General features: G+C 43.7%; 2 protein-coding genes across 2 annotated transcripts in view; both read left to right on the top strand.

The window, feature by feature from the left end:
* LOC136151411 (BOLA class I histocompatibility antigen, alpha chain BL3-7-like) overlaps window positions 1-22,721 on the top strand; it is a 50,986-nt gene that overhangs the window by 14,154 nt on the left and 14,111 nt on the right. The gene's annotated exons all lie outside the window — the stretch shown is intronic.
* Window positions 6,279-8,301, top strand: LOC136151407 (heterogeneous nuclear ribonucleoprotein H-like). The gene is given in 2 exon segments (XM_065912503.1): window positions 6,279-7,160; window positions 7,162-8,301. Coding segments are annotated over 2 exon segments (1,329 nt in total). The 5' UTR covers window positions 6,279-6,353; the 3' UTR covers window positions 7,684-8,301.

Raw genomic sequence — 22,721 nt, 5'->3', positions numbered from 1 at the left:
GAAGAAAGGTTTAGTGGAAGACCCTGAAAAAACCTTCAAAGCTCAGCCAAGACAGAATATTAAAAGCAATATTGTGTCCTGAGGATAATGAAAGAAGTTAATGTCATCCTCAAAGACTTAAAGAATGCAAGTGTGATGATCACATCATATCCAGTTAATTCACCACTATGGTTCCTACAGAAACTGGCACGATAGTTGCCAGTGAAAATGAGACAAGTGTAACTCTCAACCTGGTTACTTTCTTTTCATTTCTTACCTTTATGTTTCTATCTACAAAGTTTTCTCTTGTAATTCCAAATAACCTGGAAGATTGCACTAGTATTTGTGGAACATAATTTTGATCTGGATACCTGTGGAGTAAGTCCCAAAACCTTGGACTTGAACTCTCTGCTTATTTCAGTCTCTGCATTCCTACCCTTAGTTCTGTGAGAAGCCATGTGGTCAGATGATCCCAAAGTCATACTGTGGTTGGCAAATCAAAGGTGACCCCAGTGTTCCCTCCTCTGGTAGCCATGCCCCAGTATAATACTCACTTTTGGAATATCAGCTCGACTACTGACTCTCTGGTAACAATTAGGAGATTAATAAATGTACACTTTGGGATCACAGGGAAAAACGATATGAGGGACCCGTGGATGCACATTATTTTCTTTCCCCCATATGCCTCACTTATGCTAGGGATTCAGCTGTCTCAGTATGACTGTCCAGGCCAGACTGGGGAAGCAGAGATTCCAGAAGGAGGATAAGTGACCCGCATTGCTTCTCTCCCTGAGAAGTTCCTCCTCTAGTTCTCAGCCTCCCCAGGCCCTGCCGTCAGACAGGAGGACAAGGAGGAAGAGACCACCAGCAGATGCTCCTCCTGTCTGGAATGTGAAAGAAACTGTCTGCAAAGAGGACAGGAAGGAAAGTGCAGAGACAAACACCCCAAACTGATACCTGGTGACCCTAACCCTCCCCCGTCAGACCCCACGGCTGGGAGATGAGGAGGGTGACATCTCCCGTCTCCCCGTGCCGCCCCCCACCCCCAGCCCAGCTCTCCCTTCCTCCCGCTCATAGTAATGTCCCAGGAGCCAAGGATGACACTATGTTCAAATACATCTCTGCTCATCTCAGAACAGACCATCGCGAGCACACACTCCTGGGAATCCTGTTCTCCCGATATGTATTAACTCACTGTGTGCAGCCGACCCAAGTAACACTGGTCTCCCAGGAGGGAAGCAGGTGTGTGTCTCCCTGGACAGTGAGGCAGGGAGCTCCCGGGCTGCTAGGGTGGCCCTGCAGGGCTGCGTGGGCTTCCCTGGTGTCAGATGGTAGAGAGACCACCCCTCGAGGCAGGAGACTCGGGTTCCATCCCTGGGTTGGGAAGATGCCCTGGAGAAGGACATGGAAACCCACTCCAGTATTCTTGCCTGGAGAATCCCATGGACTGAGGAGACTGGAAGGCTACAGTCCATGGGGTTACAAAGACTCAGACACGACTGAGCGACTATCACCTTAACGTTAAGGCGGCCCTGCAACAAGAGGTTGTCTAGGCATCCAGGTTCCCGTGACCTTTCCTCTCTGCTCTCCCTGGGACGTCGCTCTTCTTGGCATGAACCGACAAACCTAAGACCACGTTCATGGTTTGGGAGAAACCAGGGAAAGCAGGGAAGGAGGAAAAGTTACTTTCCTTGAAGATCAAAATTCAAAAATTTACATCTGCTCCATCACATTAGCCAGAAATTAACCATGAAGACAAATAGCCTCAGAAAGATTGGAGAATGAGTATATTTTAAATCTGGATGACTTTGTCTAGAAAAAAATTCTATTATTATGGAAGATGGAGGATTTTTCCTATACTTAAATGCTTAAAATCAGCAGTGGAGAATCATAGTATCAATACCTTAAACTGAACCACTTTTGTATTTTAAAAATAGAATAGTCTCAGAATATATTGCTAATTGATAACAAAGTTGCAGATAGAATGTATGAAAAATACCTTACAAAATGGACTCTCTCTCTAGAAGACTGTCTAAACTGTAACACTTACCTTATCCAGGGAAGGAATGTGGAAAGATTTAGGATTGGATGGAGGAGGAAATTTACTTTTCACCACAACCCTTTAAGTTTTATGAACTTTTTAGACTTTATGCATGTATTATTAGTCAGCTGAAGAAAATCCCACACTGATTTACCAATCATTTCTTATGTGTCACTATATCTCAGGCTGGGTACTGGGTCTAAGTGAGTGACATACCAAGGGAATCACAGCAGGGTGGAATGACCTGTAAATGCAACATAGTCTATACTTAGTTGTTGGGAAACAGCTTCCAGGAGGGAGGGAACTGATGGAGAAACTACTGTGTCAGGAGCGGCGCCCCCTGCTGGGGACATGAAGAAAACAGAAGTCTCTGCTCTGGTGACCTAAACCTCTCACCCTGATGAGGGGCAGTGCCAGTCCGTGACTTCCCTGGACCCCTGGTAATCTCTGTTGTCCTTGTGTGGGAAGAGAGCCGAGGGGTGGAGAGAGGACCTTGGCCCACGTGGTCCAAAACTTACTGTGACCCCCATCGCCTCAGGGCTAGTGTGTGGGGGTCGGGTGTGCTCTGGAGGGTCGGTGGTGACAAAGCAGGGAGGGCTGAGGCAATGAATTAGTAAAAGAGGTACAAACCTGCCTTCTTTCTGTGGAAAGCTCTTAAAGAGATGGGAGTACCAGACCACCTTATCTGTCTCCTGAGAAACCTGTATGCAGGTCAAAAAGCAACAATTAGAATGCTGTGTAGAACAACAGAGTGGCTCAGATTTGAGATAGTATGACAAGGTTATCACAGACCTTTCCACAATTTGTTATGATCCACAGTCAAAGGCTTTAGTGTAGACGATTAAACAAAGGTAGATGTTTTTCTGAAATTCCTTTGTTTTCTCTGTGATCCAGCGAATGTTGGCAATTTGATGTCTAGTTCCTCTGCCTTTTCTAAACCCAACTTGTACATCTGGAAGTTCTTGGTTCACATTATTCTGAGGGCTGGCATGCAAGATTTTAAACATGACCTTACTAGCGTGGGTTGTTGTTCAGTTGCTCAGTCTTTGTGAGTTGTCCTACTCTTTTCGACACCATGGATTGCAGCACTCTAGGCTTCCCTGTCCATCACCATCTCCTGGAGCTTGTGCAAGCTCATATCCATTGAGTCAGTGATGCCATCCAACAATCTTATCCTCTGTCATCCCCTTCTCCTCCTGACTTCAATGTTGTCCAGAATCGGGGTCTTTTCTAATGAGTCGACTCTTTGCATCAGGCAGCCAAAGTATTGGCGCTTCGGCTTCAGCATCAGTCCTTCCAATGAATATTCAGGATTGATTTCCTTTAGGACTGACTGGTTTGATCTCCTTACAGTCCAGGAGACATTCAAGATTCTTCTCCAACACCACAGTTTGAAAGCATCAATTCTTTGGCACTCAGCCTTCTTTATAGTCCAACTTCCACATCCCTATATGATAACTGGATGAACCATAGCTTTGACCAGATGGACCTTTGTTGGCAAAGTAATGTCTCTGCTTTTTTAATATGCTATCTAGGTTGGTCATAGCTTTTCGTCAAAGGAGTAAGCATCTTTTAATTTCATGGCTGCAGTCACCATCTGCAGTGAATTTGGAGCCCAAAGAAATAAATTCTGTCACTGTGTCTATTGTTTCCCCATCTATTTCTCATGAAGTGATGGGACCAGATGCTATGATTTAGTTTTTTGAATGTTGAGTTTTAAATCAGCTTTTTAACTCTTCTTTCACCTTCATCACGAGGTTCTTTAGTTTCTCTTCACTTTCTGCCATAAGGGTGGTGTCATCTGCATATCTGAGGTTATTGATATTTCTCCCTGCAATCTTGATTCCAGCTTGTGCTTCATCCAGCCTGGAATTTCACATGATGTACTCTGCATATAAGTTAAATAAGAAGGGTGACAATATACAGCCTTGATTGTACTCCTTTCCTGATTTGGAATCAATTGTTGCTCCATGTCTAGTTCTAACTGTTGCTTTTTGGCCTGCATACAGGTTTTGCAGGAGGCAAGTAAGGTGGTCTAGTATTCCCATCTCTTTGACAATTTTCCACAGTTTGTTGTGGTCCACAGTCAAACGCTTTAGTGTTGTCAATGAAAGAGAAGTACATGTTTATCTGAAATTCTCTTGCTCTTTCTATGGTCCAGTGGATGTGGACACTTTGACCTCTGGTTCCTCTGCCTTTTCCAATCCATCCTGAACATCTGCATGGGAGATGAGTGCAACTGTCTGATGGTTTGAACATTCTTTAGTACTGCATTTCTTGGGAACTGGGGTGAGAATTGACCTCTTCCAGTCCTGTGGCCAAGGCTGGGTCTTCCAGATTTGCTGATATATTGAGTGCAACACTTTGAGAGCATCATCTTTTAGGGTTATGAATAGCTCTATTGGAATTCCATTGCATCCACTCGCTTTATTGACAGCAGTGCTTCCTAAGACCTGCTTGACTTCACACTCCAGAAGGTCTGGCTCTGCGTGACTGACCACATCATCTTGGATATCCACTTCTTTTTTGTACAGTTCTTCCGTGTATTCTTTCCATCTCTTTTTGATCTCTTCTGCTTACACTAGGTCTCAACTATTTCTCTCTTTTATTGTGCCTATCTTTGGGGAAAATGTTCCCTTGATATTTCCAATTCTTTGGAAGAGACCTCTAGTCTTTCCGCTTCTGTTGTTTTCCTCTATTTTTAAGCATTGTTCATTGAAGAAGGCCTTCTTGTCTCTCCTTGTTATTCTTTGGAACTCTGCATCTGGTTGGGTGCAACTTTCCCTTTTTCCCTTGCTTTTCACTTCTTTCTTCAACTATTTGTAAAGAATCCTCAGATAACCATTTGCCGTCTTGCTTTTCTTTTTCCTTGGGATTGTTTTGTTCACTGCTCTTGTACAGTATTACAGACCTCTGTCCATAGTTCTTCAGGCTCACTGTTTACTAGATCTAATCCCTTGAATCTATTCATCACCTCTACTGCATATTTATAGGGGATTTGATTTAACTTATATCTGACTGGCCTAGTGGTTTTCCCTGCTTTCTTTAGTTTAAGCCTGAATTTTGCTATAAGAAACTGATTATCTGAATCACAGTCAGCTCCAGGTCTTGTTTCTGCTGACTGTATACAGCTTCTCCATCTTCAGCTACAAAGAATGTAATCGATTTGATTTCAGTATTGACCATTTAGTGATGTCTATATGCAACGTTGTCTCTTGTGTTGTTGAAAAGAAAGGTGTTTGCTATGACCAGTGAATCCTCTTGGTGTAATTCAGCTAGACTTTGCTCTGGTTCATTTTGTACTCCAAGGCCAAACCTGCCTCTTACTCCAGGTGACCCTTGACTTCCTACTTTTGCACTCCAATCCCCAATGATGAATATAGTTTTTTTGGTGTTAGTTCTAGGAGGTCTTCTAAGTCTTTATAGAACTGATCAACATCAGCTTCTTCAGCATCAACAGTAGGGCATAGACTTGGATTACCGTGATGTTGAATGACTTCCCTTGGAAACGAAACAAGATCATTCTGTACTTTTGAGGTTGCTCCCAATTACTGCATTTCAGACTCTTTTGTTGATGATAAGAACTACTCCATTACTTCTATGTGATTCTTGCCCACAGTAGTAGATATAATGGTCATTTGAATTATTTTTGCCCATTCCCGTCCATTTAAATTCACTGATTCCTAAGATGTTGATGTTTATTCTTACCATCTCCTGCTTGACCATGTCCAATTTACCTTGATTCTTAGACCTGATATTTCAGGTTCCTATGCAGTACTGTTCTTTGCAGCATCAGATTTTATTTTCATCCCCTGACACACCCACAACTGAACATCACTTCTGCTTTGGCCCAGCCACTTCATTCTTTCCAGGGCTTTTAGTTCTCCCATCTTCCCCTGTAGTATATTGGACACCTTTCAACCTGGGGGACTCATCTTTCATTGTCATACCTTTTTGTCTTTTAATACAGTTCATGAGGTTCTCATGGCAAGTATACTGGGGTGGTTTGCCGTTTCCTCCTCCAGTGGATCACGTTCTGTCAGAACTCTCCACAGTGACCCATCTGTCTTGGGTGGCCCTACGCAGCATGGTTCATACTTCACTTCAAGCCCCTTTGCCACAACAAGTGCTACGGCTCATGTTAAATGAAGCATTGATGCCTGAACCATCATGGCAATTGTACAGAAAGTCATGAAAAACTCAGAGAAGTAGGCATGCTGGTATAAAAACAAAACTGGGATTTCGTCTCTGCCGCGCCGAAGTTGTGTGAGCAGGTCTGACTGCCATCCCCCGTCTTGCAGTCTGATTCCACGCCAGCACCAACTAAGAGACGATGATGCTGGGCACCGAAGGCGGTGAGGGGTTCGTGGTGAAGGTCCGGGGCTTGCCTTGGTCTTGCTCTGCAGACCAAGTGCAGCGGTTTTTTTCCGACTGCAAAATTCAAAATGGGGCTCAAGGTATTCGTTTCATCTACACCAGAGAAGGCAGACCGAGTGGCGAGGCTTTTGTTGAACTTGAATCAGAAGATGAAGTCAAATTGGCCCTGAAAAAAGACAGAGAAACTATGGGACAGAGATATGTTGAAGTATTCAAGTCAAACAAGGCTGAAATGGATTGGGTGTTGAAGCATACTGGTCCAAATAGATCTGACACGGCCAATGATGGCTTTGTACAGCTTAGAGGACTCCCCTTTGGATGTAGCAAGGAAGAAATTGTTCAGTTCTTCTCAGGGTTGGAAATCGTGCCAAATGGGATAACATTGCCAGTGGACTTCCAGGGGAGGAGTACGGGGGAGGCCTTCGTGCAGTTTGCTTCACAGGAAATAGCTGAAAAGGCTCTAAAGAAACACAAGGAAAGAATAGGGCACAGGTATATCGAAATCTTTAAGAGCAGTCGAGCTGAAGTTAGAACTCACTATGATCCACCACGAAAACTTATGGCCATGCAGCGACCAGGTCCCTATGACAGACCTGGGGCTGGCAGAGGGTATAACAGCATTGGAAGAGGAGCTAGCTTTGAAAGGATGAGGCGTGGTGCTTATGGTGGAGGTTATGGAGGCTATGATGATTATAATGGTTATAATGATGGCTATGGATTTGGGTCAGATAGATTTGGAAGAGACCTCAATTACTGTTTTTTCAGGAATGTCAGATCATAGATACGGGGATGGTGGCTCTACTTTCCAGAGCACAACAGGACACTGTGTACACATGCGGGGATTACCTTACAGAGCTACTGAGAATGACATTTATAATTTTTTTTCACCACTCAACCCTGTGAGAGTACATATTGAAATTGGTCCTGATGGCAGAGTAACTGGTGAAGCAGATGTCGAGTTTGCAACTCATGAAGATGCTGTGGCAGCTATGTCAAAAGACAAAGCAAATATGCAACACAGATATGTAGAACTCTTCTTGAATTCTACAGCAGGAGCAAGCGGTGGTGCTTACGCAAACCAGTCCAGTTATGGTGGCCCGGCCAGCCAGCAGCTGAGTGGTGGTTATGGAGGCAGCTATGGTGGCCAGAGCAGCATGAGTGGATATGGCAGCCAAGGAGCAGTGAACAGCAGCTACTACAGTAGCGGGAGCCGAACGTCTGTGGGCGTGAACGGAATGGGAGGTATGTCTGGCATGTCCAGTATGAGTGGTGGATGGGGGATGTGATCGATCCTGATCGCTGACCTTGGTCAATGTTTTTTAAAAGAAAAACTTAAGTTTTAACAGTTTTGCAATACAAGCTTGTGATTTATGCTTACTCTCAGTGGAAATCAGGATTGTTTTAAAGACTTAAGGTTCAGTATTTTTGAACACACATTCATCTAGGATGTAACAACTAGGTTGGGTAAACTATTACTGTTAAATAATTTTCAGCTTTTCTCAAGTTAGTTCTATTGTAGGATGTACTTAAGCAGTAAGTGTATTTAGGTTAAAGCAGTTGAATTATGTTAAATGTTGCTCTTACATTACATTGAACACTGTCTGGATGCATGTTGAAAGACATCCTTTTTTGTAAAACTCAATATAGGAGCTGTGTCTACAATTAAAAGTGAAACATTTGGCATGTTTGTTAATTCTCGTTTCATTTAATAACCTCTGGCACGTAAGTTTAAGCTTTTTTTTTTAAGTTAATGGGGGAAATTTGACACGCAATACAAATACTTTAGGATTTTGGTCTTGGTGTTTGTATGAAATTCTGAGGCCTTGAGTTAAATTTTTCATTGTATTGTGATTTTCCTTTTAGGTGTATTGCGCTAAGTGAAACTTGTCAAATAAATCTTCCTTTTAGAAACTGCAAAAAAAAAAAAAAAAAAAAACTGGAAAAAAAAAAACCCAGGTATATATTTCCAAAAGGAAAGTATTCATCAGGCAATAGGGAATGAACAAGTGAGCAGTATTAACCTCGCTGTCCTGTGTAGGCAGAGCTGATCTAGGAGATAACACTGCAGCAGCAGTGGGGATAACAGGATCCCAGAAAGCAGGGGAAGAGGTGACAGCAAGGCAGGAACAAGGACCAAATTTTTCAGTTAACCAACAATGTCAGGATGGAAGCAGGATATTCTAACTCTAAGGGGTTTATGGAAATGGTTAATAGATCGTCATGTTTCTAGAGGCAAGGTAGATGGACAGGCAACAAGAGTGTTGCTTAGTATTATATTAATAGATCAAAAATGAATGAGTTGAAGGCTGAAGCCAGCTGCCTAATAGAAATTTACCGTCCCTTATCTAGTTTCCAGACTTGAGCCAATTCTCACACCCAGAACTCACTTGCTGAAGAGAACCTAAGTACCCTGAGGACATACCCTGCAGTATGGAGCAGTTGTGGTCAACAGTAATTCCCCACATCATTCCATATGGGAACCAATGGCCATTGTTCTTATTTCACTCACTGATGAAAGGGAACACCTAGATCCTTTTAGGTCTGTGGATACAAGTCAGATTTGACCCTGATACCTGCCTGCAATTACGAATCCCCAGTATAAGTGAGGCATATGGGGTGTGCATCCTGTCTTAGGGCCACATACATCTCACGGCTTCTCTGTATCTATACATCCTCTTGGCAATTTCTCCACCTAGAGTCACTGGTATAGACATATTTGGAGTTGGCAAGAACCAGCATGCTGATTTTTGTGTGGGTCTGTTGTGGAGTAAGACAACTTTTAGGAAGAAAGGTTTAGTGGAAGACCCTGAAAAAACCTTCAAAGCTCAGCCAAGACAGGATATTAAAAGCAATATTGTGTCCTGAGGATAATGAAAGAAGTTAATGTCATTCTCAAAGACTTAAAGGATACAAGTGTGATGATCACATCATATCCAGTTAATTCACCACTATGGTTCCTACAGAAACTGGCACGATAGTTGCCAGTGATAATGAGACAACTGTAAATCTCAACCTGGCTACTTTCTTTTCATTTCCTACCTTTATGTTTCTACCTACAAAGTTCTCTCTTTTAATTCCAAATAACCTGAAAGATTGCACTAGTATTTTTGGAACATAATTTTGATCTGGATACGTGTGGAGTGAGTCCCAAAATCTTGGACTTGAACTCTCTGCTTATTTCAGTCTCTGCATTCTTACCCTTAGTTCTGTGAGAAGCCACGTGGACAGATGATCCCAGTGTCATCCTGTGGTTGGCAGATCTAAGGTGACCCCAGTGTTCCCTCCTCTGGTGGCCATGCCCCTGTAGGATACTCACTTTTGGAACATCAGCTCGACTACTGACTCTCTGGTAACAATTAGGAGATTAATAAATGTACATTTTGGGATCACAGGGAAAAAAGCTATGAGGGACACGTGGATGCACATTATTTTCTTTCCCCCACATGCCTCACTTATGCTGGGGAATCAGCTCTCTCAGAACTGGCTGTCCAGGCCAGACTGGGGAAGCAGAGATTCCAGAAGGAGGATAAGTGACCCGCATTCCTTCTCTCCCTGAGAAGCTGCCCCTCTAGGTCTCAGCCTCCCCAGGCCCTGCCCTCAGACAGGAGGACAAGGAGGAAGAGACCACCAGCAGATCCTCCTCCTGTCTGGAATGTGAAGGAAATTGTCTGTAAAGAGGACAGGAAGGAAAGTGAAGAGACAAACACCCCAAACGGATACCTGGTGACCAACCCTCCCCCGTCAGACCCCACGGCTGGGAGATGACGAGGGTGACATCTCCAGTCACCCCGTGTCGACCGCCCCCCCAGCCCAGCTCTCCCTTCCTCCCGCTCATAGTAATGTCTCAGGAGCCAAGGGTGACACTGTAATTACATCTCTGCTCATCTCAGAACAGACCATCGCGAGCACACACTGCTGAGAATCCTGTTCTCCCGATATGTATTAACTCACTCTGTGCAGTCGAACTCAAGTAACACTGGTCTCCCAGGAGGGAAGCAGGTGTGCATCTCCCGGGACAGTGAGGCAGGGAGTTCCAAGGCTGCTAGGGTGGCCCCGCAGGGCTGCGTGGGCTTCCACGCTTCTTCTGCGTGGGTAGAGAGACCACCCCTCGAGGCAGGAGACTCGGGTTCGATCCCTGGGTTGGGAAGATCCCCTGGAGAAGGACGTGGAAACCCACTCCAGTATTCTTGCCTGGAGAATCCCATGGACTGAGGAGAATGGAAGGCTACAGTCCATGGGGTTACAAAGAGTCAGACACTACTGAGCGACTAACACCTTAACATTAGGGTGGCCCTGCAACAAGAGGTTGTCCAGGCATCCAGGTTCCTGTGACCTTTCCTCTCTGCTCTCCCTGGGACGTTGCTTTATTGGCATGACGCGAGGAACCTAAGACCACGTTCATGGTTTGGGAGAATCCAGGGAAAGCAGGGAAGGAGGAAAAGTTTCTTCCCTTGAAGATCAAAATTCAAAAACTTACATCTGCTCCATCATATTAGCCAGAAATTAGCCACGAAGACAAGTAGCCTCAGAAAGATTGGAGAATGAGTATATTTTAAATCTGGATGACTTTGTCTAGAAAAAAATTCTATTATTATGGAAGATGGAGGATTTTTCCTATACTTAAATTTTTAAAATCAGCAGTGAAGAATCATATTATCAATATCTAAACTGAACTACTTTTGTATTTTAAAAATAGAATAGTCTCAGAATATATTGCTAATTGATAACAAAGTTGCAGATAGAATGTATGAAAAATACCTTACAAAATGGACTCTCTCTCTAGAAGACTATCTAAACTGTAACACTTACCTTATCCAGGGAAGGAATGTGGAAAGATTTAGGATGGGATGGAGGAGGAAATTTACTTTTCACTGCAACCCTTTATGTCATATGAATTTTTAGACTTTATGCATGTATTAGTCAGCTGAAGAAAACCCCACACTGATTTACCAATCATTTCTTATGTGGTCACTATATGTCAGGCTGGGTACTGGGTCCTAGTGAGTGCCACACCAAGGGAATCACAGCGGGGTAGAATGACCTGTCAGTGCAACATAGTCTATACTTGGTTGTTGGGAAACAGCTTCCAGGAGGGAGGGAACTGATGGAGAAACTACTGTGTGCCAGGAGCGCCACCCCCTGCTGGGGACATGAGGTCTATGCTCTGGTGACCTAAACCTCTCACCCTGAAGAGGGGCAGTGCCAGTCCGTGACTTCCCTGGACCCCTGCTAATCTGTGTTGTCCTTGTGTGGGAAGTGAGCTGAGGGGTGGAGAGAGGACCTTGGCCCACGTGGTCCAACCTTACTGTGACCCCATCGCCTCAGGGCTGGTGTGTGGGGGTCGGTGTGCTCTGGAGGGTCGGTGGTGACAAAGCAGGGAGGGCTGAGGCAAGGCCGTACTGAGCAGCTTCGACTCCAGCAACGAATACGCCAGAACTGACGGTCTGTCTGTAACCAGCCCGATGCCAGGACGGTCCTGCAGGCAGCAGGTGACGGGATCCAGCACAGGTAAGCCAGGAGCAGGAAAGGAGGGGAGCCTCTGTGTGACCTTCTCCTCCAGGTAAGAGCCTCTTCAGAGAATCTCCTCACCTTCTTCTTCTGTCAGTGGTGCTGGTGGGCGGAAGGGGGCAGTTTCTAATACTCTAATGTTTCACAGGTTTTAACTCTTGTGATTAGATGAGTTTGCCGCCAATTCACTGTTTTGGACTTTACTGAGGCTTTCTGTGTTGTATGTTGTGAATTTCTGGATAGTTCCAAACATTCAAACTAAAGCTACATTCTCTCTGTCCTTGGAATAGAATTTGATATATGTCCACGCGGCTTTCCTTAGTAATTATGTTATTTAGGTATCTTGTGTTGATGCTGATTTTTTTATTTTGATATGTCATAGGCTAGAAAAAAGTCACCCAATGTTTCCTTTTAGCAATGAGTTTCTGCCCATTTTTCTTCTATTCTCATAGTGAGAATACACTATGGGCAAGAATTCATTGCTAAAAGGAAACTATGTCAACTTTATATATATATATATATATATGATCTTTCCAGGTGGCACTTGTGGTAAAGAACCCGCCTGGAAATGTAGAAGACATAGAGATGCAGGGTCGATCCCTGGGTCAGGAAGAGTCCTCCTCCCTGGAGGAGGGCATGTGAACCCACTCCAGTATTCTTGCCTGGAGAATCCCACGGACAGAAGAGCCTGGCAGGCTACTGTAGATAGGGTGGCAAAGAGTAACAGGACTGAAACGACATGCATGCATATTGCTTTTTATATTTTGATGTTTTATCCCTGTATGATCCTTAAGGTGAGTTCCATCTTAATTGATGATCATAATCTTTAGTACCATAAAATAGCCTCTGTTTCATTAATAATTTTTTTGCCTTGAATCTAATCCTGTTTGATAATAAGATCAAAATCCCAGACTTTTTTCATTTTGGATTTAGTTTATATATCTGCCCAGCTATACCTCAATTTTAAATTTAATGCTTTTAAAAATGTACATTTAAAGCTTAATTTTAGTTTGTCTGGTTCATATCCTCAGGTAATATCTTTAGAGCTTGTAGTATCAGTAGCATGTTTCAAAGTCTTTCAAAGGAGGAAAATGGCTTACTTTCTTTTGGAATACTGTCCATAAATGACACTTTGGTGGGTAGAGAATCCTTGGATCATGACCCTTTCTTCAGAACTCTATATTCTACTCTTTGACTCTTAGCTTGAAACCGACCACTTGGGAAATCATCTTTTCCTCTCTGCGTCTTTGGTCTATTGTTAGTGCTCATGTGCATGTGCAGGTGGTGATGGTGGGAAATCATACCTTTCTCTCAGGAGTCCTCACTGTGACGTCATTATCTCCAGGTACCCCGGAAGAAGTGCTGGGTTGAAAAGCCAATCAGTCCTGCATTCAAAAACTGGACAGAGAATTTTCAGATATACTTCTTTCTTCAGAGAAAGGACTCAGAATACAATCACAAAGGAGGGGATTCTGAACCTAGATGCCTTCTTTCTTTCTCTATAATGTGTCCTTAGGTTCTGAGCGTGGCTGTGACTTCTCAGAGTTCCTTGCTCCTGTGTGTGTCATTCACACCAGGCAGGGACACTGAGGAAGGAATCTAAGTCCAAACCACATGATAGTCTAAGAATGGAACCCAGACTAAAATAGAGTCACAGACAGAGGTCTCCAGATGGTAAAAAGGTATTTCATATCTAACAGTGAGGTAAAAAGAACTTTGGGAGAATATCTCAAAACATTGAGGGTACAAGTGTGGCATTTCCTCAAAAAATCAAAAATATAATTACCATATGGTAGCATTCCCACTCTCCAAAGAATTAAAAGCAGAATCTCAAAGAGGTCTTTGCACTCTCATGTTCATAGCAGCATTATTCACCACAGATGGGATGTAGGAACAACCCAAACACCCATCGATGGATGAATGTGGCATATGCAGATGATGGAATACTATCCAACCTAAAAAAGGAAGGAAATTGTGCCACGTACTATATCATGGATGTACCTCGAGGACATTAGGGTAAGTGAAATAAGCCAGTCATAAAGGGACAAGTAATATATCATTCCATGTACATGAGGTCTCTAAAGTAGTCAGATTCATCGGAACAGAAAGTAGATTAGTGGTTCCCAGGGTTGAGAGGAGGGGGAAATGAGGAGCTGCTGTTCAATGGGTATAGAGTTTCAGTTTTTCAAAATGGAAAAGTTCTGGAAATCAACTGCATAGCATTTAAATATATTTAACATTAATGATTAATGATTAACTGACTCATTGGAAAAGACCCTGATGCTGGGAAGATTGAAGGCAGGAGGAGAAGGGGATGAGAGAGGGCGAGATGGCTTGACCACATCACCAACTCGATGGCCATGAGTTTGAGCAATTTCGGGAATTGGACAGGGAAGCCTGGTGTACTACAGTCCATGAGATTGCAAGGAGTCGGACATGACTGAGCGACTGAACTGAAGTGAACTGAACATTAATTTACATTTAAAAATAGTAAAGATGGTAAATGTCATGTTTTTTTACCACAATGAAAATTTTTTTAACAATTTAAAGAATACCGAGAGAATGAATCTCAAAGAGGTATCTTTGAGAGTGGAGAGAAACAGTGTGGTTTAGGACATAGTTTAACAACAAGTGGGATGCCCAACTGCTGCTGCTGCTAAGTCGCTTTAGTCGTGTCTGACTCTGTGCGACCCCACAGACAGCAGCCCACCAGGCTCCTCTGTCCCTGGAACTCTCCAGGCAAGTATAGTGCAGTGGGTTGCCATTTCCTTCTCCAGATATGCCCAAAGGTACTCTTTAATGAAGCACCAGGTGGGTTCAGCACTTGTTGGTATATATACTTACAAGAACCAATTTAGATCGCACAGGTCTGAGCGTCTCCTGAATTGTTTTCTCTATTTCACTTGAATTTTCATGGTGCCCTGTCATCATCTAAAGTTATATGAGCCCACAGAAGAGAACTTGACCTAGAAGCTGTGGTGTTAAAATTGCTTATTGTTGGGAATTCCCTGGTGGTCCAGTGGGTAGGACTCCACGCTTTCACTGCCATCGGCCTGCATTCAATCCCTGGTCTTCCCGCAAGCCAAGCAGTGTGACTCAAGAAAAAAAAAAAAACAAGATAGAATTGCACATTGTCCTTTTGTTCTTTTACTCTAGGAAAATTGATGAGGAATCTGGAATATAAGAAAAGTGAATATCTGGAGGGGATAGTGGCTGAAGTTTGCAACTTTCCTGTGAAGGTCCATTACTCACAGGTCAGCGCTTCTGTTTAAAGAGGAAGGTCTTCGTGTGACTAATATATCCAAATTCTTTATCTTGATTTCAAAACCATAAACCTTTCCCCAGATTTACCCAGCTATAGTGATCCCAGGCCTTATCGGTTTCCCTCTCAAGTCTCATCCCACTGCCTGAGGCCTTGAATTTTCTGTGTTTATACTTTCTAGATACGGCTGTTAATAGTCTGAGCACAAGGTCAAAAGCAGTCTCTGTCCTGGCCCCCTGAGGAGTCTCCCACCATTCTCATAAAGGCCCAGAACCGATGGGACAAATCTCACTTGGTAGCTTCTCTGATGCCACACCTTTGTCTCCACGTCCCCACAGTGAGGATCATCCTGGATTCCCACACAGCCAGTGGCTACCTCTCAGTGTCTCCAAATGGGAAGAGTATGATGTTCACTGGCTTGTGGATAAACAAATGCCAGCGTGGTCAGCGCTTTGATCCGGAGCCCAGGGTGCTGGGCAGTAAGGGCTTCACATGGGGCACAGTGTACTGGGAAGTGAAAGTGGACAGGATCTGCTGGGAAGCAGAGGAGGAAGAAGAGGCAATGAGATACAGGGCTGGAAACAGGCGTGTTTGGCAGTAGACATCTTGGTGGAAATACAGGCATCACTGGTGGGTATCATTCCCCTGGATATAGAGAGGAGAATGAGGAGTTGGAGGGGGAATGGTCTCAGGAACATGGAATATGGCCAAAATTCTGCCTGGTGGGGGTGGCAAGAGAGCCAGTGGTGAGAAGGGAATTTCTCAACTTCATCCCGAGGAGGGGTTCTGGACTCTGCAGCTGTCCTCAGCTGGGGTGTCTATATGCGCCAGCCCTGAGCCCTTCCAGATCCTGTCCTACCGCCCCCGGCAGATTGGAGTTGCTCTGGATCATGATGGTGGGAAGGTAACCTTTACCAATGCCAGACTCAGGAGATCATCTATGAATTCTCATCTGCCTTCACTGGGAGAATTTTCCCTCTCCTGAAGCTTAACTGCAGGAGGTCCAAACTTACACTGAGACCCTGAGAGAAGACCGCCTGGCAGAGCCCCAGTTTTTTTCATTTATCCTTTGTTACTTTTCATCATTCCCAGCTCTCTGCCTCAGCTGGATCATCCCACTAGGTTTGTGAAAGCTCTCAGGTGACTAGAGCCTTACGGCAGAGTTAGGAGTCTCTTGTCCTCACTGCTTTGTCTCTGTAATGAAAACAGTAATAGTTGATCTTCTTTCTCTAAGGGGAATGGCTGGAGGGTCTTTAAAGTACTTATTAAAATGTGTGTAAACTATTAATTAATCACTTCTGTTGCCTTTGGTTTGGTTCTTAATCTGCTCCTGAGACAAATGTATGAGAACGAGTGACTGTACCTAGAATTTCGGCCCCTGCCACAAACAGTAATTGATGACAACATTCATACCGATTTTTCTAAAGCACCTTTTCTGTCCCGTAATTCCTCCTTTCATCCTTCTAAGCAGCTGAGGAAACAGCAAATATTTGGCAATTCATACCTGTTTCACATTTGATATGCTATGAGATTTAAGATCTCATAGATCTTAAATCTATGTGTGTGAGAATTCCTTTATCTGCTGTGTTCTGATAATTTTCGCAATAGGAAGGGGCGAGGGGAAGCCATGTGAGGTTCAGGTGTATGTGAGTTTTTGGAAATCAGTTGGTTCTGAAGTAAATTTTATATTAACTGTGTTTTGAGATAGTACAAATAGATACTTAGCTTAATATTAAATTAGCAGTCTTACCTATAAGCAGCAGAAAACAAATTTGGCTAATTTTAGAAAACAAGAAAATTGTTCAACATCACTGGGTTGTGGAGTGCCAAGCGAGAGGGATACGTGTGCCTGCCTGTTTGCAAATTCTGTAGACGGGTCCACATACCCCCACATGGCTGGTAGCTACAGTGAGATGGGGAGGAGGTGAAGGAGTCAGCGGGGCTTGAGAGGATCATAGGGATTGTCAGCATATAAACAGAACACATGCATGAGTCCAAGCGAGTGGAGACTGGATATGATCTGGTTGGGAGCAGAGGGTGAAGAAGTAATTGTTATAAGTGGGAGTGGAGCCAGAGGCGTGTTTGGCAGTAGCTATCCCGGTGGATTCACAGACCCAGCTGATGAGTATAGTTCTCCTGGATAGAGAAATGAGATGAAGAGTTGAGGAGGGAATGGGTCAGGAAATTAGTGGATGGAAGAGCCCCTAGTTCTTCATATAACTAACTCCTAAATCAAAATCTGGCAAGTGCAGAGTATAGGATGCCTGCCTGTGCCCCAGCAACAACAACAAAAGATTAGCGAAGTATGTTTTCAGCTTCTGTAATAAGACATGGTCTCATCAAGACTCATGGAATTCAGCATTCTCAAGGCATGGGAGCAGAGGCTAGGTGCCAAAGAACTTCCCATACTTGAACTCCTGGGCTCAAGAGGTGGGAAATTTGCTCTGATAGCTCAGTTGTTTAAGAAAGTTTTGTTGAGGGATTGTCTTCCTTGGAGGTACAGTGGGTAGGAATCACCCTGCCAATGCAGGGAACATTTCTTATGACCCCTGATCCAGAAAGATTCCGCACGCCACAGAGCACCTGATCCCGTGTGCTGTGACTGCTGAAGCCCTGGGCCCAGAGCCTGCGCTCTGCAACAAGAGACGCCGTGGCAACGAGAGGCTTGTGCTCTGCAACTGGAGAGCAGCCCTCTAGCTCTCTGAAAGTGGAGAAAGCCCACGTGCAGCAAAGAAGACCCAGCTGAAAGATAAAAATCAATTAATTTTTTAAAAAACCTTTCTCACTGAAGAGAGATTGCTTTCCCCTGCCAGGAGCAAGCCTTTGATATGCAAACTAACCAACCCAGAGCCCTCCCTCCCCTGCCTGGCCTTTGGACCCAGGAGGAAATATTCCTCTGCCTCTCTGACCTCGGGGCTTCCCTGGGGCTCAGTCAGTAAAGAATCCACCTGCAATGGAGGAGGCCACCCCCAATGCAAGCGACCACCTGCAACGCAGGAGACCCAGGTTTGATCCCTAGAAATGGCAATCCACTCCAGGATTCTTGCCTGGGAAATCCTACGGACAGAGGAGCCTGGCAGGCTACAGAGGACAGGGTTGCAAGAGTCAGACATGACTCAGCAACTAAACCACCACCAACAACAACGATCCCAGGGCCAGGTACCAGACAACTAAAGTCCACCTCTAGCCCAAAGCCAGCTGAAATTATTCATACCAGCCAATCCTAATCTGCTTACCCTGCCCTGCCTTGACTTTCCCTAGGAGACCCACTAAAGCTCCTAGCCTTTACCTTCTTTTCATCTTTGCCAAGCTGACAGATTTTAATATTTCTTTCCATTTTTCCTTTCATATTCTCATTTTTCCCATTTATTAATAGCATATTATTTGGTATTTGCATTTCTTCTTTTCCAAATTGTTTTCTTGTAATCTTTATTTTTCACTTGCAATGTAAGAATTTTAAAATATTGAATTTAAGGAAGAAGAAAAATCAGCCTCCTGACCCCAGGGAACAGGGGTGACACTCACAGCTAGACCTCAGTATTATTTGAAGCGAGCCTGGTGCTCACAGCTAGGCCATGAAATTCTCTTTGAAATAAAATATTTTATAAAATACCAATATCAAACAAGGATACACTGAAACCATAATAAAGTGATACAAAATAAGAAAGACTATGCATAATTTTGTTTAAGCGCAGAGAACACAGGATACAGTGCAACTCACACAGTATGAACATCCCCTGTCCTGGGTACCATGAGTGACGGCTGCTTCTTTACCAACTGCTGCTCTACCCTTGCTCTAGCCTGCCCTCCTTATAGATAAGACTGATTAGGACACCCAGTCATGTAACTGACCGTGCTTCCTGGCAATACTCAATTTAGAGTAAACATTTCTTTTATCCAACCAAAGCCCAAATTCCGCAATAACAGATCCTTTCTATACTTTCATTCTAAAATGCCCTGTGATTTCCCACGATTGTGCCCTCCTTGGCTGTATCAGTAGGAAACAGTGTGTTCAACTGGGTGTGTCCCTGGCGGTCTCTGGCTGAAAAATATCGACACGTGCTAACCTTTTGTCTGTCAGATTTTTTAAGTGTCTTTGAATTTGACTATGGACATGTGTTTGCATGGCTGTGAGTTTGTGGTTGCCATAGAAAGTTTTATTTTTTTCTTGGTGGTTTTTTTTATCTTTGGATCAGGCTTAGAAAATTCTTCATTCTACAATTGTGAAAATTTTATGTATATTTTCATTTAAGTAGAGACGATGAGGAGAATGATGTCCAAGGGTGAAAGGAAACAAAAAGCTGAAACTGGGGGCAGGTACCACTTTACACACACCATGGGGAGGAATAACAGGTAAAGAATTGTAAGGTGGTGGAATTCTAGGGTTTATATCTTCTGCTTTGTATTTCATAATTATGTAAGACTTACAGGGTATTTTATAATGGGGTATTCAATAAATACTATCTAGTGGCTAAGTGAAAACATAAGTACTTGCTTATGTTTACCAGGTTAGCAAAAACGACATCAAGAGTCTCAATGTAATATAGACCAAAATTGACTCCAATGATAGGTGTTTTTGAAAACTGGTGAAGTTATAGATTATATTTTGGTTACTATCTGTGCACTCTAGATTTTAAAGAAAAGGAAAGCATTAGTTGCTCTATCATATCCGACTCTTTGCAACCCTCTGGGTTGTAGCCTGTCAGGCTCCTCTGTCCTTGGAATTCTCCAGTCAAGATGACTGGAGTGAGTAGCCATTCCGTTCTCCAGGGGATCGTCCCAACCTAGGATTGGAACCCAGATCTCCTGCATTGCAGGCAGATTAAATTTTCTGGCCTCCTGTACCTTAAGGTGATGTCTAAGACCCACACATATAAATGTATAAAGATAATTTCAGTGTACTTTAATCTATGAGTCATACGGTATCTCGGGAGAATGAAAACTAAAGCACTTGGATATGTTCTGTCAAATATGGTAGCTACTAGGCAGGTATGTGTGTGTTAGTCACTCAGCCGTGTCCAATTCTTTGTGATCCCATGCACTGGAGCCCACCAGGCTCCTCTGTCTTTGGAATTTTCCAGGCAAAATTGCTGAAGTGAGTATCTATTCCCTTCTCCAGGGGATCTTCCCAACCCAGGGGTGGAACCCAGGTCTCCTGCACTGCAGGAGGATTATTTACCATCTGAGCCACCAGGAAAGCCCACTAGCCACATATGGCTATTTCAATTTCAATGATATTAAATAAAAATTCAACTCGGTGACATTAGCCACATTTCAAGTGCTCAATAGCTCCGTAGCTAGCACCTACCACATGGAAAGTGCAGACCTAGAACTTTGAGTAGCACTATTATTTTTGCTATTTTGGGCTTCAAATAAGGTGCATTAGACCCATTTAAAACCAAAGGGCCAATATTATTTCTCACACAGATTACATTTCTGTCTGGGATATGGATCCATATTAAGCTGGTACCAACAAATTCATTATTTAACTTATATGCTGAGTACATCATGAGAAACGCTGTACTCGATGAAGCACAAGCTGGAATCAAGATTGTGAGGAGAAATATCAATAACCTCAGATATGCAGATGACACCACCCTTATAGCAGAGAGCAAAGAAGAATTAAAGAGCCTCCTGATTAAAGTGAAAGAGGAGAGTGAAAAAGTTGGCATAAAGCTCAATATTCAGAAAACGAAGATCTTGGCATCTGGTCCCATCACTTCATGGCAAATAGATGGGGAAACAGTGGCAGACTTTATTTTGGGGGGCTTGAAAACCACTGCAGATGTTGATTGCCGCCATGAAATTAAAAGACGCTTGCTCCTCAGAAGAAAAGTTTATGACCAACCTAGACAGCATATTTAAAAGCAGAGACATTACTTTCCCAACAAAGGTCCATCTAGTCAAGGCTATGGTTTTTCCAGTAGTCATGTATGGATGGTAGAGTTGTTCTATAAAGAAAACTGAGCACCAAAGAATTGATGCTTTTGAAGTGTGGTGTTGGAGAAGACTCTTGAGAGTCCCTTGCACTGCAAGGAGATCCAACCAGTCCATCCTAAAGGAGATCAGTCCTGGGTGTTCATTGGAAGGACTGATGCTGAAGCTGAAACTCCAACACTTTGGCCACCTCATGTGAAGAGCTGACTTATTTGAAAAGACCCTGAGGCTGGGAAAGATTAAAGGCAGGAGGAGAAGGAGATGACAGGGGATAAGATGGTTGGATGGCATCACCGATTCAGTGGACATGAGTTTGAGTAAAATCTGGGAGTTGGTGATGGACAGGGAGCCCTGGCGTGCTACTGCAGTCCATGGGGTCGCAAAGTCGGACACGACTGAGTGACTGAAGTGAACTGAAATGAACAAATTCAAAATGGGTCATGAATGAATTTCTCTCTGTCTTCAGGCACAAACTGTTCCCTCCCCAAAGGGGAAACACCTGTCATCCAACTCTCTGTGTGTATGGAGACACTCTGGCATCAGATTTCTAGGAGTAAGTTCTCTTTTAGGAGAGCCAAGAGGCACAGCCCTAGTAAGTAAAGGTTTGGGAGGCAGGGAGTCCAGTTCAGGAAGAGGTATTCTCAGAAGTGAGGAGAAGGCAAAGAGGTGGGTGCCAGCTTGTGGTGGCGGTTTAGTCGGTAAGTCGACATGACTTGTGACCCCATGGACTGTAGCCTTCCAGGTTTCTCTGTACATGGGCTTCTCCAGACAAGAATACCTAAGTGGGTTGCCATTTCCTTCTCCAGGGGACCATCCTGACTCAGGAATCGAACCTGGGTCTCCTGCATGGCAGGCAGATTCTTTACAGACTGAGTTACAAGGGAAGCCGCCAGCTTGCAGTCTGCCTGCTTCACTCAGAACAGAAGTTCTCAAAGTGTGCTCTATGGAACCCTTGAAGTCTCTGAGACCCAGTTATGGGTCAAAACTACCTTCATAACATTACCAAAAATGTATTCACCTTTTTTTAAGTTTATTGATTTTTATTTTTTATTTTGGCTATACTGGGTCCTCATTGAGGTATTGGGGCTTTCTCTAGTTGCAGCGCACGGGCTCTAGAGTGTATGGGCTCAGGAGTTGCCCTGTGGCATGTGGGACCCTAGTTCCCCAACAGAGACTGAACTCATGTCCCCTGTCATTGGAAGGTTGATTAGTAACCACTGCTCTACCAGGGAAGCCCCTACCTTTTTCACTGTGCTGACATTTGCTCTGAGGTAAAACTTAGCAGAAATAGGGGCTATTTCACCAAACAGCAATAGGAGTTCCTGTATTCTTCACCATCATTCAGTTGCAGAATAGAAAAGCAAGTTTCACTGAAAAAATATCCAGGTTGTAGTATTAAAAATTATTCAGTTGCTACAGTCACCATTCTTAAGTCCACATTTTAGAATATCTGATAGGATGAAATGGGAAGTACACATAAAGTCCTTCTGCTACATTCTAAAGTACCATGTCCCAAGGAAAATAGTTTTTCTGAGTTGACTTAGCTCCTCTTTTATGGAATGCCATTTTCACTTTGAGAACGAAGAACAGGAAAACTGATTGTTTACATTTAGTTAT

This window comes from Muntiacus reevesi, chromosome 20 (genome assembly GCF_963930625.1).
Source record: "Muntiacus reevesi chromosome 20, mMunRee1.1, whole genome shotgun sequence".
NCBI classification, from domain to species: Eukaryota; Metazoa; Chordata; class Mammalia; order Artiodactyla; family Cervidae; genus Muntiacus; species Muntiacus reevesi.
This window is presented reverse-complemented; position numbering and strand designations above follow the sequence as displayed.